The 17,102-nt window shown below is 36.9% G+C and overlaps 2 protein-coding genes and 1 long non-coding RNA gene across 3 annotated transcripts; all 3 read right to left on the bottom strand.

Moving 5' to 3' along the window:
* Positions 1 to 3,474: 3,474 nt before the first annotated feature.
* LOC122085416 (glycerol-3-phosphate 2-O-acyltransferase 6-like) lies at positions 3,475 to 6,530 on the bottom strand. Its single transcript, XM_042653843.1, has 2 exons — positions 5,860 to 6,530; positions 3,475 to 4,371 (listed from the first exon to the last, which is right to left on the bottom strand). The coding sequence occupies exons 1-2, from the start codon at positions 6,475 to 6,477 to the stop codon at positions 3,502 to 3,504; spliced, it is 1,488 nt and encodes a 495-aa protein (XP_042509777.1). The 5' UTR covers positions 6,478 to 6,530; the 3' UTR covers positions 3,475 to 3,501.
* A 3,113-nt stretch (positions 6,531 to 9,643) lies between these two features.
* On the bottom strand, positions 9,644 to 11,386 carry LOC122085417 (probable aquaporin PIP1-5). Its single transcript, XM_042653844.1, has 4 exons — positions 10,796 to 11,386; positions 10,411 to 10,706; positions 10,182 to 10,322; positions 9,644 to 10,072 (listed from the first exon to the last, which is right to left on the bottom strand). The coding sequence occupies exons 1-4, from the start codon at positions 11,124 to 11,126 to the stop codon at positions 9,980 to 9,982; spliced, it is 861 nt and encodes a 286-aa protein (XP_042509778.1). The 5' UTR covers positions 11,127 to 11,386; the 3' UTR covers positions 9,644 to 9,979.
* A 3,466-nt stretch (positions 11,387 to 14,852) lies between these two features.
* Positions 14,853 to 17,072, bottom strand: LOC122085418. The gene is made up of 2 exons (XR_006142122.1): positions 15,488 to 17,072; positions 14,853 to 15,254 (listed from the first exon to the last, which is right to left on the bottom strand). It is a non-coding gene; the product is annotated as an uncharacterized LOC122085418 (long non-coding RNA).
* Positions 17,073 to 17,102: the final 30 nt, after the last annotated feature.

Raw genomic sequence — 17,102 nt, 5'->3', positions numbered from 1 at the left:
TAATAAAAGGACAAAGCCGATTGGTTGTTTTCTTATATTAATAAAAGCATGTTTTGACCAAAAAATTAGAAAACGGTTTAATAGGTTATAAGTGCAAAGGAGTAATATGGATATTTAAAAAATTGAGGAGAGAAAGAGATGTAAAATCCCAAAAGCAAGAAAATATCAAAAATAAATAAAAGATAGGAGAGTTCATAAATATAGGCCGAGTGCTGGGAGTGATGGTAAATTTCCCTATATAATATAGAGAGAGCAATGAGAATGTAATTAGATATTAGAATCGAAACAAGAGAGTCTTGGCATGCCCACTATCACTCATTGATCCTACGGAAGCGATGCTCGCCCTCATCCATGTTTCAAAAATAGGTGAAACATATCGCAAACTGGCCAATTTGCCTTGGAATTGATCCCAATTTCTTTCATTTTGAATTGAAATATTCCCGCCAAGATTTACTGGGTTTTCAAATCATATGGCCAATTCTATGGTTCTTGGGATAGATTCATGGCGATCTGAATCATTAGAATTGGCAAACTGATTCCTGTTTTTAAAACCTTGCCCTCCACACTCTTTTTTCTCTAATATCTGATTTTTTGTAGCACAATACATTATACAATGACCCAACTGTCTTGGAGTATGACCTTAGCTAGTGCTTTCATGTGTCTATCTCTCTCTTCCATTTGTGAAAAGACATCTCCACTCTTGCTTTGAAGAGGAGAGAGAGCCATAGGGAGCTCTATTTTTTTTTTTTTTTTTTAATCTTATCTTCTATAACCACGCATAATTACACTTTTTTTTTATTGGATCGCTCATCATCTAACATGGATTGACATGTGCCCTGTGTTTTCAGCTTAGCTAACGACCTTCATGTTTCTAAATGAACCCTAGATGTATCATGTATTGATTATTCTTTGATTGACATATGAAAGTAGATCATAATTGTTGGACTTAGATCCTTTGTGGTGCAACAGGATGTTTGGCATACATCCAATGCCCAAAAATGCCTTGGGCAGTGTGCAACTGTTTTGGGCTCTGTGCCTGAATATTTATGGCTGTTGGAAGCGCACCAGACGTCCTCTTGCACCACAAAGGAATTCAATCCAAAATTATTACCAACAAGGGTGAAGGGAGATTTCTTGTAGAGAATTTTTTTTTTTTAAATTTAAATTCAAGGGCTTATTGGCTATTACATAATAGATCCACATAGAGAATGAAATAGGGGACAAGTACATACCGACATAGGACAAGGGCTAAGGCCATAATTCTTGGAAAGCAAAGAAATTGGTACAAACCAAGCACTGATGCACTTGAGAGGCATTGATCAAGTGGCTAACCCTCAGGCAAGGACTTCACTAGCGTTGAAAAATGCGAGGCCAAGGTCCAAGTGTGCCTCATAGAGTTAGATGACCAGAAGAAAGGGTTATTTCAAATATTTAAGGAAATTATTTTGTTGTAACTACATTGATTTCAATTAGATTTATAACCATGGTCTAATTCTACCATGTAGAAGATAGAAGATGAATGATGAGGCAACTTACAATTGGTTATAAAGAAAAATGCATGGCTTGGACATATGCCAAATTTCAACCTCAAATTTATTCATATACAAATCTTTTTATCTTTTTTTTTTTTTTTTTTTTTAGCCAACTTACGCTCACCTCAACTAATCCTCAGGGAGACTAGCACAGTAACCCACTACCATGATATTTACACATCCTTCTAATGTTACACACTCCTGTATATATGCATGCACTCTCTTATCTACATGGCAAACTCTAATTAATGTAAAAATTAACATATGAATTGAGGGCCTAAAATCAATATGCCCCACGAATGTTTAGCCTAATCTGAGTTGCTACATAACAGAATCGAGGCAACGATTATAGTCTAGTTTGTAATCAATGTGGTTACAACTAAAACTCTCGATAATTTAAGAAAAATTATATTTTATTAGTTATAAGAGGGAATCTGTTATCAAAAAAGTTAAAAGAAGATATATCTTGGGCCCACTTTGGTATCATTTTTTTTTTTTATCTATTTAACAAAAATCATTAATGAAAACCATTTTTATCAAAATATAAAAATGTTTTGGTAACTACTTTGACAAAAATGATTTTTGTGAGAAAATGTTTGGTATCTCTATGTGCAAAATAATTTAATTAAATTTTTTTTTTTTAACTATTTTACCTTTTGCTTGTATTGATCCATTGATAAAGTATTGTTTAAGAATCAAAATCGATCAAGATCAGTACAATTCAGTTGATTCAGACCAATGTAATCCAGTCCAATTCCTCAAACCATGGCATGCATAGAGGATCCTTTCTATGTTCCAAAGCATGAATTGCAGGAAAACCTACTCGTAGACCTAGAGGATTTTTTCGCAAAAATACAAAAGTTTTGGCTGGCTACATCTACATGAAAATTTGGCCAATACATTATAGAGGAGGGAAATACCAATTATGGGTTGATCTCATATTCACATATCGGTACAGAGGTCTGCCGATTAATGATTAAAACTTAAAAGTAAAAAATCTAAGTTTTAAAAGAAAATCAGAGATAGATCCGTCAGATCCAAATCAATATTAGATTGATATCAACAAAATCGACCCGATCTTCAAAGTCCAAATTGAGAAACCATAGACGAATCAAGAAAGTGGAGAATTAAAATCCACTGAACATATATATCTATAAGGATCCAACATTATCTTTTTTGTTTTCATATATAGGTCTCTTCACCCTTGTAATGACAAAAATAGGACACATATTTGAATTTTCTCGTATGCATAAACACCCTTGGTTAGGAATATCTCGATAAATACCTTTTTTTATTCCCTGGTAGATGGGGTTTTTTCTTTTGTCACAGCTTGACTACGCTTTGAGAGAGAGCCCGCCCTTTCAAAGTTACCAGGAGCTAGCCCATGCCTGTACTTTCCTTTATTTTCCTTGTCTGACCCAACTGGGTAATATATGTCCAACGGTCCAACCTTTTCCCTTATTATATATTTACAGAGAACAAATAAAATCTAATATATATATATATATATATATATTTTGGATGAAAAGAAAAATCACAAGCAAAAAAGATAAAGAAGAAAATGCCATTAAAATTGCATTAAATTTTGTTGCCCAAGCTCACAGCCGAAAGAATAGAATTTTAAAAAATATTTTGAAATATATGAAAACATAAGAGGGAATTTGTGATTCTAAAAAGAAAGTGAATTATCCTATTTCTTTGATTATAAGTCTGAGTAGCAGAAAAGTTCCTACATGAATAGCAGCGAAAAAAAAAAAAAAAACTTCACATTAAATCCATCATGCAAGTTCTGATATTGAAATCTAGAATTACCAAGATCTGATTGCAATCTATCAACTCCAGATTATAATTTTATTTATATTTCATTTATCAATTAGAAATTATAAATCATATACCATTTATTTATCATTACTGTTATGTCTCAAACATGCAAATGGAGAGAGAGAGAGAGAGCGATCACGCAGTCACGCTAGTCTTTTACTTTCTTGGATGTAACTGTTCCATCTGTACCTGCAAGCATCTTATACTTATCCTTCCTTGTGAGGTTGGTGGACTTAAAACCTAGTGTCTCTGAGAGCACCCTCTGGATATAGTTGGCAACCTCAGTGGGTGACTTCCCTCCTTTGCACGTGAGCTCAGTGGGAAGCTGGTTCAAGAATGTGATTTCATAAGTGGGTCTTGGGTTCATGAACACAAAATACGGGTCCATCCATTTAAACCCACGGGTCGATGTTCCATAGAAGAAGCTTTGCTTTGTATTAATCGCCACAGGAACAATCCTATCGGTGAGCTCTGCAAACATTGCACTGAACCTTAAAAGGAAGGGTTCTCTGCAGGTTGTGCCTTCAGGGCAGATCATTAGGTCCCCTTCTTCCAGCAATTGTTTGATGTTAGCAGCGTCTTTTTCTCGTTCCCTTGTCAATGCTACTGATTTGATGGGTGAGATTATCTCTGAGAATTTGCTTATACTGTAAGTGACACAGCTTATCTTTCTTCCCAGGGCGACTGCAGTGATTACTGGGTCGAGGATGGTTCTGTGATTGCAGACGAAGAGGACACCCGGTTGGCCTTTCTTGGGTTGAGGAGGAGGGTTACCCTTCACCATCAGCCTGATTCCAATTATCTTGAAGTTGTACCACATGATACGCTCTGGCAAGGGAATGTTCAAGTAGATTCTGATGATGGAGAGAAAGAAGCCAATTGGCATCCAAAGAAAGGTCATCAGGGCCATCAGAGGGGTGGGTCTCTGAACTAGTCTTCCCTCGTGGAAGATCACTGGTCTTAGAAGCTTGTTTCTAGGCACAGGCTCGCACATGGACCTCGGTACCATATACCCTTCCTACACACACACACACATACACACACACCCCACATGGTGAGACCCATTGCTTGGTTTGAGCATTCGTAGTTCCTCTTTCAATTTTAATCCCAAAATCTGAGATGAAAGTTTGCTGCTACTTGGGATGCATAAGCTTTTCCACTAATTGGGTATTTTGAAACATATTGAAGCCTAGAAGGTTATTTGTGAGCTAGCTCAAAGGATGAGTGAATTATTTTTTTATTTTTTTCTTTTGTTACAAGTCCAGGTTCCTGAAAAAATGGCAGCTTGATTAGGGTTCGATCACAATCTACCACCACATGCGCTGAGATTATGATGAGATGAATCATGCGCTCAATTATTTCATTGCCTACCATGTGGTGGGTTGGGATTGGATCCAGGTTGTTAGGAAATTTTTCTTGGAAAAATTATATGATTTGGTATTTTTGGGTTTCCTTTTATAAAATTATCTACCCAAAAGTTTAAGTTAATGAAAATACCCCAAAATCAAGTTTAGGTTTATAAAACTATTCAAATTAACAAAAATAAAATAAAAAATACCTAACTGTATAGGGAAGATAAAGGAGAATAACTGTTTTGGGTAGTTTTGTAAACCCAAACTTGGTTTTGAATATTTTTATCAACTGAAACTTTAGGTGGATGATTTTATAAACCAAATTTAATTTTGGGTAATTTTTTAATTAAATTTTTAAATAAATAGTTTTGTAAAGAAAAATCCAAAGATGAATAATCAAATAATTTTCTCAAAATTTTATCCTGCCTCATTTCATGGGTCTTCATAAGATGTGGGTCTGACAAACTTTTTTTTTTAATAGAAAATTTTGCATCCATGGTTATTTGGTTCGAAGTTCAGAACTTTATAGGGATCAGACACAAGTAGCAATTTGACATGAAACTATTGGACCCCTGTGCCTAGAAACATTGGGGTGCGAAATGATTTGCTCGCCCTAGTGATAGTGAAAATTTCTTTTTGGTGGATATTTTCTCATATACACTTTAATTGGTGCTCGTGTATTCTCAGAAATCACATTTCTCTACAAGAAACATGGTTCACATCTTACCCGCTCAACATGATCATCATTTAGTATATCAAATATCAATACCAAAAGAAAGAAAATAATAATAATAATAAAATAAATAAATAAATAAAATTCAATTATTTTTACAGCCTCAATGGGACCCACAACCCATGGACCGTGCATCTTTGGTGGGACCGTTCCCATGCAGGGTGAGAATGATGACTAAGATCTCAGCTCATTGAATTTTTGTGACAAAACACACGCATGAGGCATGAATGATATTGTATTTTATTTTCAGTCAAGCCTAGCTCAAGGACTCCCAGCATCACAACATGCATGAAACATATGCTCAATTAAAAAGAATAATTTAATTCGCATAAATTAACTCTCGCCAAGATCAAAAGCAATTCAAAGTTTAAAAGAAACCAATTTCAAAGCCAAATAACAAAAAAGAAGAAGAAGATCAAACCTTGCAAATGGAGATGAAATCTTGATCGGTCTCTCTGTCTCCCATGCCCACATCAGGCCGAGCCTCCCCGAATTCTCGCTCCACTGCAGCTCTCTTGAGATCTCCAACAAGAACACCGGGTTTCTTGACAAACCCAGTTGCCCTACCAGATTTCAAAACTTGGAGTTCAGTGCCAAGCACCTTGTCTGCTCCTAAATAGTTCTTGACAAAGGGCTCTACCATGATCCTTGGATTTGCGGTCACTATGTATCTCTTCCCAAAGGAATTGAACACACGCCAACTCTCCGGGTGCACATCATCGGCATAGAACCTGGGCAGCACAGACATCGACACCAGCTCAATATCCCTCACCTTTAAACCTGCAAAGGTGACGAAGACGAAGATCTTGATGGCTAATGACTCTGACAGGAATAGGTAAATAGTGTAGACGATGGGAACGGATGCCAAAAGGAGGAGTGCCCTCAGAAGACTGCCAGCTTCAAGAGCAATAAGCATGAAATAAGGGAAAGCACTTCGAGACAGGAGAAGGGTACCATCGAGGTCTGCAGCCACTGTTTGGTTTGATCTCCCCTCGGAGCTGCACTTGGATATTGGCTTAAAACCATGATGAGACCCCATCAGAAGCTGCACCTGAATGCGATTTTGCAACTTGTGTTTACTGTGCAGTGAGCTTTCTCCTTTTCCCGATAGTCTCATGCCAAAACCACTGACGTCCTGTAGTATATATATATATATATATATATTTATAGAGTGAGAGAGAGAGGAATGAGAATTTTTTTTCTTGGTAAGGAGAGAGAAATGAGAATGCAATTAGATAAGAAACGAGAGAGACGAAGAGCATTAATTAACGATTAATCCCTCACGAACACGGGGAAGTGGGTGTAACCGTCCGTATAACCGCCTTGATTAGGAAATGAATGAAAACAAGGGGATTAGGTGCTTAATCAGAGCAGGTGAGGTGCAGTGAACTTCCAACGGTTAAGAGGACCTGCCATGCAACTCAGCCGTTAGATTCTTATTGTACCTCAACGTCGTACCGCATATGATTTTGAAGTGCGCGGTAAGAGTTATAGTATTTCAAAATCATAAACCAGGCAACGGCCAAGGGTATGTTTGAAAATATCCACTAATTCCATTCCCTTGGCTGTTACCAAACCTAGGCAGCGTCGAAATTTTTTCTCACGACCTAACTAGCTTCATCGGTTCGCAATTGCAACCAACAACCATGATTCTCTATAACCACACATGATTACACAGTTTTTTTTTCTGTTTTTTTTTTTTTAATAATTGATTGTTGCCAATGCAAGGGTGCAACCTGATGGACACCCGAACGGGATCAACTGATTATAAATTCAACATGTTTAAGATTCGATTTGAACCATTTTATTCAGCTCCAACACATTTAAAGTCTGATTAAAGTCTTTTTATTCTGTTTAACATGTTTAAAGCCCTATTAGAGTCCCGTGTACAACCAAATTATAACCCATTTTGACATAATCGGTTAATTAGTCCCTTTAAGACCCGTTTAGCCCTAACTTATTCCCGTTTATACTTGTGTGTTGCTGGCCCCTATAAGCATTGGGGAATTTTTCAATTAAATCTGCATGGGAGGGTTTAAGGAAGCCTGGTTCTAAAGTTCGCTGGAGAAATTAAAGCTAATTTGAAACTCTTATATTCTGCCGCGCCATTCGATTCTTGCATGAAAGTTCATCCATGGGAAGGTTTCATGTGATACTGTGGTTCATAAGAAAGGGATCGGCAAACAATATTGACAGTTATTTAGAGATTAGTAGATGGTGGAGGCGCAAATCCAGAGTTCTTATCATTATATCACTAACCAATGTATGACAAGAAAGCTAACAAATGAAATATCATTAACATTAAAATTAGGTTTTTCAAGGTTCACCTAAGTTTTTGTAGTTGGGAAGTGGCTGCTGGTGCCTGCGATTCTTTCACATTCTCTTTCTTCATGACCCTCTCATTCTTGACATATGGTGCTTTTCAAGAAACCGTATAATGCCCCTCTTATTCCCTGAGTGGTTGGGCGTGGAGATCTAGAAAGCTAACCTTCAAAATTCATTGACACCGTCCAGTCCAAATACCCCCGTTACAAACCAGAGGATCCTTGCAAGAATTATTTGCATTTGTGGTCTTATCAAGCCTGGAAAATATTTGAGCCTTCTAATGCAAATTGGTAAAGATAAAAAGAATTAGATAAAACAATCCCACATAATTAATGTCAGAGTCAGACTCCCCGAGGGGTCATTTACAAAAAAAAAATCACCGAGGGTTTACTTGAGGATAAAAAAAAAAAAAGTGTGCTGGAGGTCCTTTTGGATTGACAGAAACAAAATGAGAGGAAGATTTATTGGATTAATTCGGACTACTTATATAAACCAAAGTTGGATAGGGCCTCACACTAGGGTTTGAAGAATTGTGTTGAATTTGTTGGTATGTATTAGTATTGATCATGATCGATGGTAATACAATTTTTGGTGTACGGCTATTTAATCCAGAGAATACTGGTGCAGATGCCTCGACAAAATAGATCGAACGACGATATTTTCAAACCTCATAAACTTGTGTGTATTTTTTGTTCTTATTTTTTCATTATTTTCTGCATCACTTTTAAGATTGCATTTCTACAACAATACGGTTTTAGCATTTATTTTCTAGATGACGATTTCTGTCATGCACCACTAGATACTCATCCGTTCTTTTCTTAGGCATTTAGAAGCATCTTAAAAGGTAGAACGCTATTGTAGAAAGGCCTGATATGGACGGGTGACACTCCATTATGCATCCAGAATTCCAGATGCGGAGATAGCTTAGGATTTCCTTAAGGTTACAAAGTGCAATCTACAAGACCACCCACTGCTCAGATAGGTGGATCTCATATCTTAAAACTCAGAATGTGATGGGGCCTCACCCAAAAGGGCTTTCCATAGTGAAATCGGCATATAAGCTTGGAGCTTGAATTCGGCCTCACCCAAAAGGGCTTTTCATGGGTATGATCTGCCTGAAAATCTCACCCTTTGCCTTAGCCTGCGGACTGAAAAAGACTAACCCAAACCCTTTAAGCCTAAGGAAGGCTCGGAATGTTGGACTTAGGGTGCAAGTCGATCTAGAGTCTAGGGTCTTTAGACTATAGTTGGAAAAATCAGGTTTTTTTTTTTTTTTTTTCACTTAGTCAAGTGGAGATCAAAGTCTTGTAAACTTACCCACTATTAAAATAAATCATACTCAATCCTATTTTTACCACGTGATTCTTGTTAAATTCTATTTCAACTTAAAAACAAACAAATACCGGTAAAGGAAGGTACATTCATCTAAAGTCATAAATGCTCTACTCTCTATCATAAACCGGCTCCAACTGTTATCTTTCAACTGCAACCCCAAACCCAACGCTTGATTTCACACAACACAATCAGTACATGATTAAGATATCGGAATTGGTCTCACCAATTCAACCCCTTTTCGTATCGATTGAATCAAATCGAAATACCCCTAATTTTCATTAAAAGAAAGATTATTATTATTATTATTATTTAATCTTATTGCCCCTTCGTCTGCACTAATCCAGTGAAACAGTATCATCGGATCACATTCCTCTATCCGTGATCGGGTAAGGATCGATCATTCCAAATCTAATCCAGCCAGTCAATTCAATAGTTTCACCATCTGAATTTGTATCCATTCTTTATATGGTCACCTAGTGGCATATGTGAATATTCAACAACTATCCTTTTTGTTTCCAAATATACCTCTTTTCACCCTCATAATAATAGAAAATGAGACAATTATTGATTATTGAAATTTACAAGTAATTAGATGATCCGACGTGAAGCGGATCCAAAGGTCATTGTACTTAAAAAGTCAACAAAGTTAGCATACATTGCCCCGTTAGAAAGGAAGCAGCAAACATGAACCCAGGACTTTTATTTTTATTTGTTGTTGGGTTGACAAGAAATCCCTCGGATTTACTCGAATTTACCATTGAACCAGCCGAGCTACACCCGAGGTGTGTGACACGAGTCCATGACACGAAAGCAGAAAATGAAGCAACTATAGAAGAAGACCATATATATCCGTTGAACATGATCGTGTATTATTTCATCAATCACTTGGATTTGAAGGGAATGGCTCTGATCACCACCTGATGGTATAGAGCTGCAAGTGCTGCCCCAACGAAAGGTCCCACCCAGAAAATCCACTGCATGCATGAGCCGGCCAAAACACATACCCAACAAATTAAATTACTTCTAATTAATCAAGGACTAATTACTAATTTTAATTAATTAGAATGTTGGATTTACTCATACATGATCTTTCCAAGCATGGTCCTTGTTGTAGATGATGGCGGCCCCAAGACTTCTGGCTGGGTTGATTCCGGTTCCTGTAATAGGAATGGTGGCCAAGTGAACCAGGAACACTGCGAACCCGATGGGCAACGGTGCCAAGATCTGTCCACCAACAAGTACAATCACATTATTATTAATCAATTAATTAACCTATCAGGATTCAAGAATTCACAATCACGATCCGACTTACAGGGACGTGGGAGTCTCGGGCGTTACGCTTGGCATCGGTGGCGGAGAAGACGGTGTAGACAAGGATGAAAGTGCCGACGATCTCGGCTCCAAGCCCATCACCCTTAGTGTAGCCATGGGCCACCACGTTGGCACCCCCACCCATCCTCTCGTACTGCCTCTTCTCGAAACCCTTCACCACTCCAGCACCGCAGATAGCCCCAAGGCACTGCATCACAATGTAGAACAACGCCCTCGTCAGAGATAGCTTCCTCGCCAGTAGTAATCCGAACGTCACCGCTGGGTTTATGTGACCCCCTTCACAGTTTCAAACTCACAAAGTCATTAATTTTAGGGAAAGATGGAGAAGATTGAAGAAAGAGTAAGTAAGTGACTACAATAACTACCTGAGATGCCAGCGGTGCAATAGACAAGAGCAAAGATCATGCCACCAAAAGCCCAAGCGATGCCTTGAATCCCAACGGCAGCACACTTTGTGGGGGACCTATTCATACCCATCACCGTTAGTATGGTGATGTATAAGAACAGGAAGGTCGCTATAAACTCAGCGATCCCGGCCCTGTAAAAGGACCATGATCGCAACTCGCTTGGCTCGAACAAGGGCCCCGGCGGTGGCTCTATGTAGTCCTTGTCTTCGCTCTGGGCTGCCGTCCCTATCCCCTGCCTCTCCTGGTACTTGCTTGCACCCACATGTACGTCCTGTTCTCTGCCATCCATCTCTCTCTCTCTCTCTCTCTCTCGATCACTGCTGATCCTGTCTGTAGTTTCTGCTTTTCTAAATATTATGATTTCCTTGGAGTTGGAAAGTTGAAGGAAGTGGATGAAAGCTTCAGAAATTGAAATGGTGGTATGAAGTATGGGATGGTGGATTACCACTTCCTGTCGTGGAACTTGGAGTGTTGTCTGTACTATTTATAGAGCAATGCCAACTGCCAACGGGGGTAATGGCATAGTAACTGGTAAGGTAAGTTAATACCGCCGATCCCATTCCGATACTGATACCGATACTGAATCAATACCTATACCGTATACTATACAGACACTGAGCACAATTTTTTCGATCAATTTGGAAAGAATATTAATTAAGTAGAGTCAAAATTACTTAAAGTTAGACCTGTTTATATAAATATATATATATATATATATATCTTATCTTAGGGCACTCATTACCATGACCCATTTTAGATTTTTAGATTTTTTTTTTTTTTTTTTTCGTGTGGATTATTTTGATAACGATCCAACAGCAGCTTAACGACCACAGTAGATAAAGATGTCTAAAATAAGTTATACGCCAATTAGAGTGTAGAAATTAAGAAATTAACATATATATAGACAATTCGATTATTGATGATATTATATATAGGAAGGAGGAACAAGATTAGAGGAATCAATCAGAGTGGGTTAACGTGTAATATTATAATATGACACATGGCTGATAATGCAAAATTGGACAAGTAGGATTGGATTTTTTGTTTTTTTTTTTTAAGAAAGTAGGAATAGATCTAAAATTGATATTGTCATTTATGTGTTTTGGTCAAAATTGATTTTTGCGTTGAACTTTAATAAGCACATATTTAAAGTCCAAATATGGAGGAGTAAAGCAGTCATTTGCTTAGTAATTAGAAATCCAAGCCACTTATCCCCACTTTTTCAATCTAAAGTGGAGAAAGAGAATTATAAAGAAGATGGGTGAAGGAAATCTCTTCATCCATTTTTTCAAAAAATCATTTTGCATATAGAGATACTAAGCTATTTCTTACAAAAAACTATTGTTATGAAATAGTTACCAAACCATTTTTATGTTTTGATAAAAAATGATTTTCATTAATGATTTTTGTTAAATAAATAAAAAATAAAAATAAAAATGATACCAAAGAGAGCCTTAGTTATTGATAATGTCAATCTATTTATCATCAGTTGTTAAACTTAAAAACACCTTAGTGCATGAACTTAAAAGGTATCCTCATGCAGTCAGGCTAGCATCTAGTTTTTTTTTTTTTTTTTTTTTTTTTTTTATGTATTTTGTTTGTTCTTTTGGTGGATATTCCACTTGAAGTAAAGTAAATGATTTTTATTAATTCGTCACCAATATATATATATATATATATATCTTTATTAATTTATAATAACATTTGAAGATTAATTTGTGTAATGATAAAATTGAGGAATGTAAAATGAAAGTTGCAACTTATTGTTACTGAAGTGGTGAATCGAGAAATTGTGATCTTCATTTTTGGGGAGAGAGTTCTCTGAGAAAGCGGGATCAATGAAGACATCAATGAGATGTGGTAAAACACTATCATACATTGGAGGGAAGCGAAGTCATTTCATGTGTGGAGAAGAAAAATAGAGGCAAAAATGATAGTATACCTTGCCCTGCCCTAGTGGCTTAAAGAACTTTTCTTTTTCTTTTTTTTCTTTTTTTTTTTTTTTTTTCTTCTCTCAGGTTTTAGTTTTGTTCTCCTCTCAGGTGTTACTTTCTTTTCTTGTCTAAGAAGAAAAACATACAAATTTCACCTAAAAAAGAAGAAAATCATACAAATCAAATGAAAAAGGTTATCCCTACCATCAAAGTTCTTACGTTCCAACACATGACATTTTTAGTTTTTCTTTTTTTCTGAAAATAATAAATAATAAAATATTTCATATAAGGTTACCCCCATTGTGACCTAGTAGTCACATTTTCGAATCACGGAAATATATTATATTCCTCTCTACATTGATGGGAACTTCATGCACTAGTTAAACATTTCATATAAATGGAAGTAAGAAAACTTGGCGGCTCAGGAACCTTGTGCTATTCCCTAAATCAAAATAGAGCAAAAGAACTTAACTCCATGTGGCTCCTACTTTGACATGCAAGCCAATGAGAGGGTGTAGAAAACATGAAACTGGCAAGGTTCTATCTCCCATCAAAAAATTAAATTGAATCCTACTCCTTCCATCAAAAGACCATTGCATGCAGTGAGAGTAATGGCATATGACATCAGTGTCATTTATCCTCTTGGTAACTATAAAATTTTAAAAATAGCACCACTCACCAGTGGCAAGCCAGCAGCCATGTATGGTGTACACTGTAATCAAAGCATGCATGTGGTTTTCGAGTCCAAATCAAGTCCTTGCACGTGAACCTTGTCTTGGGTTTTCGTACATCTCTTTTGCCCACACATGTAATCCATTAAATTTTACTATCAGGATTACCTACAATATTGTTATCTCTCTCTCTCTCTTCCGACTTAAATGCCATATATATATAACTATTTTCTATTTTTATTTAAATTATTATTTCTTATTTTAATTAATTGATTCCAACAATATTTATACTAAAACCCCAAGTCCAAAATACCCTTTTGATAACTCTATAGGTGGAGAAATCTCGTTTTCTTTTAATCGCCGTGATCCATTCATCATAGGCTTCATATGAATGGAAGAGGACATTAAAAAGGTATTTTGGACTTGTACTAAAACCCTATAGAGATTTGTGAACCCTAGGATAGTGGGTAAATCACCCTCTATGGATGAAGAAAAATGTTAATGAAAACTGAGAGAGAGAAACAGAGAACTTAAAAATAAAAAAAGGAAACCGATAAGGGACTTCACTCTTTTGTAGGATTAAAATAAAACTATTTTGTAGGATTAATAATAAACAAATGTTAAATCATAATTAAAATAAAAAATGAAAAAAAAAATTGATAAACCTTGAGGAGAGAGAGGGAGTATGGAAAAAAAGAATAGGAGAGAAAATAGGAAGAGATTGAGAGACAGAGAGAGAGAGAGAGAAAATGACCTTAAGAAAAATGGAAAGAGATAAGGGAGTCGACTATTTTGTAAGATTAAAATAAAACTATTTTGTAGGATTAATAATAAACTAATGTTAAATCATAAATAAAAAAATAAAAAATTTGATAAACCATGAGAAGAGAGAAGGAATATGGGAAAAGAGAATAGGAAGGAAAATAGTAAGAGATAGGTAGTCAGTCTAAACCTTAGGAGAGAAAATAAATGAGTTACAATGAGAATTGAAACTCAGCTTCTCGTACGAAGACTTGATCCAGACTCATGGCTTTCAAGTAGAAGCCACCACTAAATTAAAGCCAACTTGAAGCAATTTCCAGAATCGGGAGAGAGATTAAGAAGGGAGAAAGCTATATATTGGAGATGATGCTTAGATCTACACTCTCCACTGTAAATTCTCTCGTTGACACCTTCCTCCAGGATCTATTTATTATTATTTATTTTTAACGAAAAACCCCTCGAACCTACTTGGTTTTATGATTCAGGCCAAAGGGTTATACCTAACCTGTGTAACAGATCGGTCGCGGGAAGGGCTTCATAGCAAACACACCTAATCTGATAATCTGTCAGTTATTGGATTCCTTTTTTAGCAACGCACATACCCAAATGTAACGTGATTTGGAGTCCATTGGATGATTGGATCTCTCATTAACAGTAACTAGAGCCATATCAACAAATCGCACAAAACAACAATAGCAATACAAGTGTCCAAGTGACCCATGATCTGGAGTGATTAATTAGGCCTCATGGAACTTAACCACAGCCAATCTCAGCAGATCACGTCTAACTGAAACCACCCAAATAACATCACCATCTAAGACTTGGCTGTCAGATGTCGAAGCACTCTACGAATTCACGGTCAGAGAATTTTACACACTAGGGGGAAAATAATAGACATTACCGTTGCGCTGGGAACAAGCCACAAAGAATCAATTACCTCTACAAAAGAATGAAAATCAAAGCCAATCTCCTGTACCATTCCCCCCATGACTAAAATGGCAAGTATAAGAGAGCTGTTTCACTTCCTCAAAATCCTTGTTTTAACACCTCCTGAAATCCACAAATATCAGAAACTTTAGAAGTCACGAACAGCATTACATCAAGACCAGCAGAAAAAAAAAAAATTAGGGAAAGCTTCTTAGGTGAGAAAGCCGATGTTAGTACTCTCAAATGCTTCTGATTCAATCACACTTCTAAATCAGCAATCAGAGTCCCAAATGACCCATGTCAGGTGATCAAAAAAGGAACCCAATGCTTTTATAGGGATGGACAGTATAACAAACCTTCAACTTCCTCAAATTGGACTTCTTTGACAAGCTCAGCAGCAGCATGGTACTCAAACCTGCAAAATCAGGTTGACCGATAAACCAGCATTCCAGAAATCCATGGACAACAATCAGATCAGGAAAATGAGCAATTTATGGTCACCCAGCAATTCATCAGCTAAACCAATATTACCTTTTCCGTTCAACTACCACCCCCCCACCCTCACCCCCTTTTTTTCCCCAAAGGGTGTTGGAAAACAAAAAAAGATCTTTTGTGACAATGCAGCTGAAATAGAATGGAAATTTTTGCAGAAGGCCCAAGAAAATGCTATAGATTTGCACAGAGATGCAGGTAGATTTAAAAAGCTGCTGGTAATATGCCCAAAAAGAGCTATGAACAAAATAAGAGAGAGACAGAGAGAGAGATGGGCTTGCTCACCATGAAAAAAGGCTAGGGTGTGATCATTAAACCACTTGCAAAAGAACCATTCCTTAACCATAAACAAAAACCAAACCATTCCACCCAAAATATGCCAATCAAAATCGTTTTTGAATCTCAAAAGAAGTCCTGGTTTCACTCAAAGTACAATTTTAGCAACTCCCACAAGTGTCTAACCCCTTCCTATAAAAACAAAATTACAAAAAGAAAAAAAAAGGACTAGTAAACCCAAAACAAGCTCCTAATCTAATTAGACTTTTGAAATTAGAAATCCCATCACAGATTAACAGACTATTATAAAGTAAAAAATCATAATGTCCCAAATTTAGCTTGTCATTGCAAGATCTAGGTCTAGTTGAAAACTTAGCTCAATAAGCTTTTAAACAATCCAGAGTTCAAAGTCACGCAAAACAAAGCTCTAAGTTTTCAAACATAGGAATCCTTCTCTAGGATGCTCCTGCATTACTCATACATTCCATCTGTCATATCTTCGGTGTTCCCCACCTCTCCAATCAGATCTAATCAAAGACAAACTTGCTTGTCCTAAGGTATGCATGTCTTCTCTCACCACTTCTCCTAGGCTCATTTTAGGCTTACCACTCTTGTAGCTCCTCTAGTCTGAATCATATCAATGTCTTTACTAGAGCACTCAAAGGCCTCCATTGTACATGTTCGTGCCACCTCAAACAACATTCCCTCAACTTATCATGTATCATAGCTATTGAGATGCTGGGAGTTATAGAGCTATATATCCCACATCGGTTTGTCCATGTCCTTGGTGCCTTCATATACTTGAGAAGCCTTCTCCACCTAATGCCTAAAGGTTTTGGGATTGACCTTCCCAAATGGCATTAGAGCCCAGGAGCCTTTGTTATCCTCCCAAAGTTTCCTATCCACCTGCCGAAGCTTCACATGAGGGGGAGTGTTGAGATGTATTGGGTTGGGTCATAACCAGAACCCAAAGACAGAGTTGAGGATGTATATGAGAATCATATATGGAAAACAGATCTCCACCTCTTCGTTGGATGTAGGCATACTGCTGAACCACGTGAATTCTTACATGTCTTCTTCTCCCTTGTTCTCTTTTCTCCTATCTCCATGTTTAACAGGAGCTACTCCTAAATTACCCTACTTTGTTCATTCCTTATTTTATTAACTATTTTTACCACTCATCCATCTCAACATCTTCATTTC

The sequence above is a fragment of the Macadamia integrifolia genome, chromosome 8 (assembly GCF_013358625.1).
Source record: "Macadamia integrifolia cultivar HAES 741 chromosome 8, SCU_Mint_v3, whole genome shotgun sequence".
Taxonomy (NCBI): domain Eukaryota; kingdom Viridiplantae; phylum Streptophyta; class Magnoliopsida; order Proteales; family Proteaceae; genus Macadamia; species Macadamia integrifolia.
Note: the sequence above shows the minus strand (reverse complement) of the source record. Positions and strands in the feature narration are given on the sequence as shown.

What these genes read in the sequence shown, in the direction of transcription:
- LOC122085416 (XM_042653843.1), bottom strand. Translation starts at nt 6,477, where the DNA reads ATGGGGTCTCATCATGGTTTTAAGCCAATATCCAAGTGCAGCTCCGAG. An exon ending in ATTTCATCTCCATTTGCAAG is followed by an intron (nt 4,372 to 5,859) that starts GTTTGATCTTCT and finishes GTGTGTGTGTAG; the next exon opens with GAAGGGTATATGGTACCGAG.
- LOC122085417 (XM_042653844.1), bottom strand. Translation starts at nt 11,126, where the DNA reads ATGGATGGCAGAGAACAGGACGTACATGTGGGTGCAAGCAAGTACCAG. An exon ending in CCCGAGACTCCCACGTCCCT is followed by an intron (nt 10,323 to 10,410) that starts GTAAGTCGGATC and finishes GTTGGTGGACAG; the next exon opens with ATCTTGGCACCGTTGCCCAT. An exon ending in ACCATGCTTGGAAAGATCAT is followed by an intron (nt 10,073 to 10,181) that starts GTATGAGTAAAT and finishes TCATGCATGCAG; the next exon opens with TGGATTTTCTGGGTGGGACC.